The sequence below is a fragment of the Asterias amurensis genome, chromosome 7, assembly GCF_032118995.1.
Source record: "Asterias amurensis chromosome 7, ASM3211899v1".
NCBI lineage: Eukaryota > Metazoa > Echinodermata > Asteroidea > Forcipulatida > Asteriidae > Asterias > Asterias amurensis.
In genome coordinates this window covers 22,675,701-22,684,959 of record NC_092654.1, presented here as the reverse complement: position 1 = coordinate 22,684,959, position 9,259 = coordinate 22,675,701, and the positions used below count along the sequence as shown (strand labels likewise).

Genomic DNA, 9,259 nt, shown 5'->3' with positions numbered 1-9,259 from the left:
CCCTCTTTATAAAGAGAAAGACAAAAGAGGTTTTGGTTATAGAGTAGATTCTCATTTTATCATTTCTATGTTTAGTGTTTCTTTGTTTAGCATAACATAAAGATTAAATGTTGTCCAGGTCCAGAGCTTGTTGTAACAAGAGTCGACCTGTAAGTAGAATTATAATTTTTCACTCAACTTGAAGACCTATTACATGTAGTGGGTATCTCAAACTGACCTAACTGATTACGAAACTATCCGAATTCAAACGAGTTTCCATACTTTTTTGTAGCGCATTGAAATAAATACGAGAGACCTCGATACCTTTTGTCAATGTATTTTGAACAACTCCAGCGTGTCCAGTGCCTTTAAAAAAGATTGTTATGGTCTTAATTGGTTTGCACGAATGTTCCATTCAAATAACGTACACAAAAAACACATTGTTCTAAAGAATTATGGCGTACTTGTTAAAAAGCATAGATAAAGAAATGAGTATCGAGTTTATGTAGACCATAAGTCACAGGAGAGCTCATAATTGCGGTTCGGGATGGCGAGTCCTAAATTTGTTTAGTACATTGCAGTCAGTCAATGGTTCTGGTCTTCAAGCTTTCAATATTTTGGCAAGTCCTAGTAAAGTAGACATGACCATTCAATTGCAAGTCTCTCAATTGGGTGTCGAATTTACCACATCCATTTCTATACTGCAATTTGAATATCATGTTCGTCATTAGAGACAAAAATCATTTTCTTGACTTCTCAAAAACTACAGCACCAAGTCATAGCTTTCTACATGTACCACCATTATTTTCAAATTGTGAGTTTTAATATAAATTGTTTTGTATTGCTAAAAAAATACCTAGACTCTTCAACTAAGATGTGGTATTGGTTTAAAAACAAAATTCAAGTTCTCATGAATTCGGCAAACTACGCAATCCCTCCGATCCTAAATGATTTGAAAATGTGTGAATAGCTGCGCATGTACATGTAGTCCTAAAACAAAACCATGGGTTGATTTTTTGAGAAACAAAACTCCTGTTGTATAAGCTCATTTCTAAAACCGTATGAATTTCCAACCTTAGTACTGCATTATAAATAAACCTAAGATCAGAACAAAAAATACAATGTAACAACCAAGTTTTCTTTCGATGACATTACTCTATAATAATTTAATTTATTCAAAATATTCCACAGGAAAATTAACAATATAAACATAAAACTCATTGCATTTTCTTTAAAACGGTTGAAAATCTTGTGTGCGACACATAGTCCAGAAAATTGAAACTGTGAATATTTTTCATTCTTGAAGAATGTAAAAAAAAAACATGGGCATCCTTTTGACAGCCCATTTTGTTTTATAAACAGTGCATTACTCTTGAACCTTTTAACAAAAAAATTCTCCCGAACATGACAATAAAGCAACTGTTTGTAGAATGAATCAACTGAATTGGGTAGCAGATAACTTCAAAGATTGATAGTTTTGGCAATGAAATATGATTTGGCAACAAACAAAAACTGAGTTGAATTCAAATAAACTTAATACAATGCAACATCCTTTAGATTGTCAATAAATTCAGCCTTTCTAGTTATTGTTCCAAGTTCATGAAGTTACATCCAAGATCTCATCTTGAAGATCTTCGTCCTCCTCTTCATCAATGAGTTTAGAGTTCTCTGTCTTCTTCAAGGAATGGGTCTTAAGATGTTTGGCAAGGTGATCACTCCTCATGAAACGCTTTCCACAGTCCGGGCAGATGAAGCGCTTCTCCCCAGTGTGTGTACGGAGATGCCTCTGCAGCTCGTCCGACCGGGTGAAACTCTTCCCGCAGAAAAGCCAGTTACAGACGAAGGGTCGTTCCCCCGAGTGCCACCGGAGATGAGCTTTCAGATGTGATGTCTTGCCGTACACCTTACCACACCCCGGGATGTGGCAGATGTGTTCCTTTCTTTTGGTTCTCTCCCCGGAGTTACTGGCGTTCTGACAGTTGGGACACCTGCATCTTCGGCATCGTCTGGCTGTAAGCTTTGCAAGGGATGACTTATGTTCAAAGAGTCCGGTGTATTGGTAAGGGGAATAGCCGCTAGAGTGTTGGTGATAAATTGGGCCGGCATAGTTGCATAGTCCGGGAGATGGGGGTGTCAGAGGCGATGAGGGCACCGGGTGACTAGGGCTGGATACACTCCACCATGGAATCTCCTCGGTGGCTGGTTGAACTGACAGAGGAACATGAAGAGCATGATGTGGCGGTGATAGCATCCCCGGGGTTGGGAGATACGATAATTGTTCTAATCCGTGGCAATGACTTGTAGTTAGTCCAGCAGAAAACTGTGGCAATGCCATGTGGCACGTTGAAGCTGGCGGGTGAAAAGCGTTGAAGTAGGCTGCAGCTGCGGCGACTGAGTGGGGACAGACCGTCGTTGCACCTGCCGGGTAGTGCGGCAGCACAGTCGGCATACAGCCCGGAAACGGCTCGGCTGGTGGGGTAGGGGGAAGTTCACACCTCGCTGGTTGTGTTGGGTTGAGACCGTGACGGGGTGATGGGATGACCGTAGAGCCGAGGACCGGCGGTGACGGGTGTGCCTGGTGGTAGTAACCCGGGACTCTCTCGGCCTGGAGCAGCGGTCGGGGTGCCGTCTGCTGGACCGGCACAGCGGGCTTGGAAACGCCAGGGTCGGGCCCGCCGATCTTGTTACACGTCGCAGCAAGAAGAGCCAGTGGGCTGGGCTTGTTGAAATCGCCTGGACATTTTTCCGGTAACTGGAGAAAGAAAGAAAAACAGGGGAAACAAAATTAATAATCGTTTACGATATAAATGGGAAATAAAACGACAATAACAATATGCTGGACAGAGAACTTTTACTTCACATCGGAGTTGTGACCACTTGCCGATGCAGCAGTTGTTAATTTCCTTCAACATGCATGGCCGCTAGACTAAAAAAGAAAGCCAGGGATTTTGCTCCTAATAGCAACGTTCATGTTTACAATTTGCCTGTAAACATTTTGAAAATAAGATTCACCCAGGCCAATGGCCATTATTTATACGATAATACTAAAAATGTATGACCGAGACAAGCGCAGCATTTATTATATATTGAGCAGCGATATCATGTTTATGAATTGTAAACACACACACGTTTTTATTCGAACACTTCTTTTTAAAATAGATTGTTTAATTAAAACACCAACCTGCAAGAATTGCGAGGAACACTCCACTTCAGGCATGTTGAATCACTAAAAGTCTCCAAGACAAAACGGAGAACGAGTGGAATATTACGAGAGAAATAAGTTCAGTAGTACACACGAAGCCAGCTAGCGATATAATAGTGTGCATCCACCAAAGTCTAGTCAACGACTATAACCCACGGCACACTACGCTTGTCGTATTTGTACAGCGCGTGTGAATGAGCGCACAGCCACATACGATCGTTGAGTGTTTCTTTCATCTACCGCCGGCCAATCAGCTGTCAACTCGCCACCCTTTGATATATACCGACAGCCAATCAGCGTGCGCAGCGGCCGTCCTGAAAGGAAACCAGACCCATTAGCCTCTGACAACGATCCTGCTGGGTATTTGTTGACACGAAAAATAATGTTGATTATGAGTAGGGACGGTAGGGGCGGGACAAAAGGCGGTGAAGTTAACCAAGTAATAGGTCCGCACCACTTTTGTGTAAACAAATAATTGGATTGCTGAAAATCAAAGGAAGTGGTGCCGACAATGGAGGGTTCTGATTGGTCGGGAGTATTCAGGCTGACTGCCAGCCCATAATGAGATGCTTGTGTGACGACATAGAAGAGCAATAATTAGATGTAGTTTTGCTGTCACAAGAAAGGTGCATAATTCTAATAGGACCGGCGTCTTGTACTCACGAGTACGCGTAATAATGATTTTAAATTATCTCACTGTCTGGCCAATTAAGAGCCTGTATTTTCAACTGGTCGATTCTGCTATACTTTATTCTACCCAACAACAAACTCATCATCGAGTAAATATGGCCGTACTAGTAGGGGTCAGTGACCGGGGCTTCAGGGGTATCACTCCCTCACTAATTCTCTATGATACTCTACAACTATTTCACCCACTGACACACATTCATCAGTTGTAACCTTACAATCTCTCTAATCATTTTTCTCTCTGTTTTTTATCTAAACGAGAATTTTGATCACAGATAAAAACACTGATCCGAATGTCATTGGGACGGTCTCCGTGTATTGAGGTTTTGAACCCCAGTGGGTCAGTCAAACGCAGAAGTTTGAAATTATTTTTCTCAACCAATTTCTTTCTGCTTTCTTGTGAGACAGGAAATGTATTTTTGGGGGTGAATTCGATCGGCTTATCGGTGTGGTCGTACCAAGGCCGTGGTTTAATCCCAGGATTTGGTCTGTTTGGCGGGCAGCTCTCCCCCCGTCGAGCCGTCGTCTGGACCCCGCTTTTGAGTCGCGCGGGACCGCTAGGGTGTCGACCTCCATTCTGAAATAACCATGAATGTTATTTGTGAATAGTATTATATATGATATTAGCAATGATGTATAATTCACACGGTACATGACATTTTTACTGTATATGCAGAGAACGATTTCGTCAAGCAATTTGCATAGCGACACATTTAGACTGAAAGGCTTGTGTAATACTGAATGCCCGGCCGTATTAAGTCGCAAATGATTATTTTTTTAGTAGCAACTGATAGTTTTTGTGTGCATTTTGTTATGTATACATTGAACGTATCCACATCTACAGTAGATAGAGTATTACCAATACAACTTTATTTCACTGTAATAGAGTTCATTGCTCTTTGGTAATACAATACAACTTATTAAAATATAAATGGTCTTCTTGTTTGCCTGGGGGTTATTCCTCTTCGGCTTCGCAGACAAGGACGATGCACCAGCCAAAATAGATGATGAAATCTAAATTATTATTTTGCGACATGCAAAACATCCTGACTGTTTTCCCTTCCCCCTCGCCGTCTCGACAAAAGCTTAAAGTTCCGTATCCAACGGTTTCCGAAAGTCAGCGGGTCCATTCACAGTCCCCATGCCCAGCTTGGAACCCGTCGTCCCGGGGGCTGTGGGTGTGTGTAGCCAACAAAGGGTTCTAGCTCAGTGGGTTGGTGCAGCAAACCCACGTCTATTGTCCCGTATAACAAGCCTAGTTATCAAGTGACAATTGGGGGCCTGGCTGTCGGCGTCCTCAAAGGGTACATGTAGAGACTCCAAACCCCCCTGTCTGTTGAGCGGCGGTGTCCTGTGTGGTACCCGCCCGTGAATGGTTCGCAGAGTAATTGACAGCTATGGAACCAGTGTACATTATCACCCCTTATTGTCCATTAGATTGAACTGGGTCTACTTGTGCTGTTGAATGGACTTCGGTTTTTAAAAGCCACTGTGACGAGTACAAATTTTACCCCGTAAAACTTTGCTGTTTAAAAACAGCAGTGGAAGTTGTCTTAAAATGACTCAGTCGAGCTTGAAATTATTTCATTTTTTCCCCAAAAGCATTCTTTGCTTTCTTTTATGAATGCTGAGTTTATCGTTAGTTTATAGCATCGTATAACCAGAAACATTGGTTTTACACACACACGGTACAAATTAACCATGTTCGGTTGATGTTGCCTATTCTGTATTATGACCTCTAGTTAAAATTTAGAAAAAGGAACTTTTGTGTCTCACATTTAAATATATTTCTTGGTTAATAGCCACTCAATAAAAATGTGGCAAAGTATATCACATTGTTTTTTTGTCAGAAAAAAAACCCATAAACGGTGTCTTTTCCGGTTGACTGTGTGAACCAAACGCATACAATTCCAGAAGGAAACATTCTGAAGTGGACTTGAACTTATTGTTTTTCCCCACAATCATAGAATGCAACAGAGGTAGCTCAGTGCAACTTCCCGTCCAAACTTGGGCAAACCAATGTGCGCGATTTCGGGCAAATAAACCCCTCTGCATTAAACTTGTAATCAACAAGACATAATATCCATATTACATTTGTCTTCTTTCTGGTTTTTCCCTTAATCCCTTTCCCCTCTCTTTTTCTATAAATGGATATGTATTTGTCTGTACTTGTTTTATGCCTCTGAAGAAGGTCCGGTTTGGATCGAAAGCTAAGGCCATCTACCCCACTCATTATATATTACATTTGTCTGATTTTAATTTGTAACATCACCAAGTGTAACCTTCCCCCGATTTATTTAGATTAAGATAAAAAGTATTTATTTTCATCATAACAAGAAAAAAACATAAAAATTTGTGTTCCCTGTGTAAAGGAGATGACATTACACACATGAAAGGCATGGCAACAACATGCAACAAGAATAGAAATTACAATTTACAGATTTACAAATATACAGATTTGATAGCATGTAAGAGCATGTATCAAATTCTTGAAAGGGTCACACCTCCAAGTAAGACTCGTTTAGGCTTGTTTAAAGCTATGAGTTTTGGTATTCCACTGATCTCTTATTGTCCTTGTTCTATGATTACATTGTTACCACCTTGCTGAAATCATCGCATCGCAGGTTTTTTTTATTCAGTACCGGGACCAGTTTGAGCAACAAATATTTCAAAAAAATGTTCACTGCTCACTCACCGGAACATTGTTGGTTAAAGTCGGATCAAACTATAGTAACACGAAGATTTGGACACCGGACTCAACTGGTTAAGACCGGTCCGAATTAAATAGTTTATTTAGCACAGGCCAGTGAAATGTGGGCTTTCTAGTGATCCTACGAAGACAAATATGCCCTACTTAACATCTTTTGAAAAAACATCCATGAAGGTTTGAAAAAAAACCTTGCACCATGCATGCATGGTGAACCCAGACCAGTTCAGATCTATAGTTCAACTATTCGAACCATAAGGAACTCAAGGACCACCGAAGTAAAGACTGCCATTGGTCCGTCTACTTCTCTCTCCAACATGTCATCTTTACACAATACCATAATCTCGCCACTGACTTTGTTATTAATCCCACGGTCAACCCAATTTAGTAAGGGTGTGCTAATTACCACCCGGCTGTCAATTAGCTGCTTGAGCGTCTTGACAGGATTATAAGATCCGCGGACTCAAACAGACACCGCCTTGTGAAAAACTTCCAAGATCACCACAGAGGACTTTTTGCCGACAGGTTCATCAGGGGCTGGCTTCTTTAATTACTGAGTTGAAAGGAAGGATGGACTGGGGAGGGAAAGGAAGAGTAAACTGGTCTTAACCAAACAATGCAAGGTGTTCTGCGACGTAACGTTGATAGGATCATTACAGTCATCTTGGGATGAATAGACCGAGGACAAGAGAGCGAACAAGGGGAAGGCGGGAACTTGTTGCTGCTCGATTGGCACCCCGTTGGGGGCTACGGTCACTCACTGTCTGGTCATGGGTCTGATGGACTCAACTTACGGCCAGACAACCGCGTACCCAAGACACTCTCCTCGGACCCAAGTCGTCTTGGCTCTTTTGGTTTTAATGTAAACTCTGTAAATCTGTTCCACGTACAATGTATCTACCATGGTTGAAACAGGGTTTAGAATCGGGTTATGAATACCGACAAACCTAAAAGAAGTATTTCATTTTTTAGTTCTATATGCATAATTGCAATCATGGGTTGTGTCAGTTGCCGTGAAGTTAAAAATAAAAATAATTTTACACAAATAACTTAGAATCAAAAATATTAATATTAACCTTTAAGTAAAATTCACCCAGAAATTCACGTCATTTTATATGCATTTCGCTTAATATTTTAGGGGGGCCTATTAACCAGCACAGACCTGCTCAACTATGTTCACGTAACCAAAATAACTTACAACACCAACAAGTTATTTAATTTGGCATTTCTAACAAGTATACAAATGAGTAAATATATATTAAACAACTGTAGCAAAATGCTTACCAGCCTAGAGGACCGGGCGTTGGTGCATTACTAAATGCAAACAAGTGGGTAATGGCATGACGTTTCTACCATAATATAGCAGTCTTCCTCGAAGGCTAAAATGACAACACAACACACATAAACACAAAATGTGTGGTGTGTTATCATTTAGCTTTCAAGATATGCTAGGGTCATTGACTCTTTTTTTAATATGAGTTCAAATTGTTATCGCAGGTATTACCGTTTATTATACTTTGCTCTTACCAATAAATTAAAACTAGGAATGCGTATAGATCTGTATGTCTTGGAGTAATTATCAGATACTCAATTTGGGTAATGTCGTTCTTTAATTGGCATCGGAGGGTGAGTACCCGATTTCTTCTTCAATTAGGCACAGAACTAATTATATCAAAATTAAAACCAGACCCTGTGCCCCAAGGAGCCGCACATGAACGGACATGAGTAAAGGTCATTGGATTCGTTTGCCTAGGCCGAAAGGCTTCAGCAGCTGCTCCTATACCTTAATGAGGTTTTAAATTGTCCGGTAAATTATAGGAGTTTTACCAAGAAGTATACTTGTACAAGATTCATTACTTTTCTCAACGAATTACGAGTTTTGATTTAGGAGCTAAAAGGATGAGTAAAACGTCCTCTGTTCATTGAGGGCGCATCGAGACCTCTCCCTCCGTGGTGACAACTGGACCATCGGGTCACCAGTTACGCAGAGCCTGGCGTTCCTCGCCACAACAGTTTTCAACATTTTACAACATTTTGAAGAAAAATCAACAACCAAAAACGCTCGTCCAACTTACTTGTGCTTTTAAATTCATGGATGAAACGGTTAAAATGGTAAACAACTTTCAGTGTGTGTGGTTTTTCAAAATGACTCATTCTGAAACGATCAAGCTGATTCTGGAACCAACAAAACCAAACAAGGTTACCCCAGTGCTCCACCCCTAAACATACAGATAAGTTTTCGACTGCTTTATAAATTAAGTCTTTCATTAAACCCCATGAATACTTGTCATTTAGGGGCTCATTTATAGCTAGTAACTCCATCAAGTAGGCAAACACACAGACGGTTACCGCCCGTGAAAAACTCCGATCTTAATGTGTCTACTTAGTGCCCTTTGCGTAGGCCGCCTGTCCAGCCTTGCATTGTACCCCTTCGTGAAGGAGGTAATTACGGCTGACAATAGGTGTCACTGCCCGTAACAAGGTGTAAAATGCACCCACAATAGACCGGGGTAAATTCCCCTTCACTGTGCATGGACTGATGGGTCGCACCACGGGTAAATGCTCACCCGTGAAGTGGGTGATTCTATGACCAACGCTATGACCATTTTTTACCTTCGTGCTTTGATGACTAACATGGACGTTCGGCTACATAATATGGGAAAAATTATTACGTCACGAATAGG

At 41.1% G+C, this 9,259-nt stretch overlaps 1 protein-coding gene across 1 annotated transcript; it reads right to left on the bottom strand.

Annotated features, from left to right (window-relative positions):
- Positions 1 to 1,324: 1,324 nt before the first annotated feature.
- Positions 1,325 to 3,313, bottom strand: LOC139939346 (transcription factor Sp5-like). The gene is made up of 2 exons (XM_071935148.1): positions 3,161 to 3,313; positions 1,325 to 2,731 (listed from the first exon to the last, which is right to left on the bottom strand). Exons 1-2 carry the CDS (start codon positions 3,194 to 3,196, stop codon positions 1,577 to 1,579), a joined length of 1,191 nt encoding a protein of 396 aa, XP_071791249.1. The 5' UTR covers positions 3,197 to 3,313; the 3' UTR covers positions 1,325 to 1,576.
- Between the last annotated feature and the right edge of the window lie 5,946 nt (positions 3,314 to 9,259).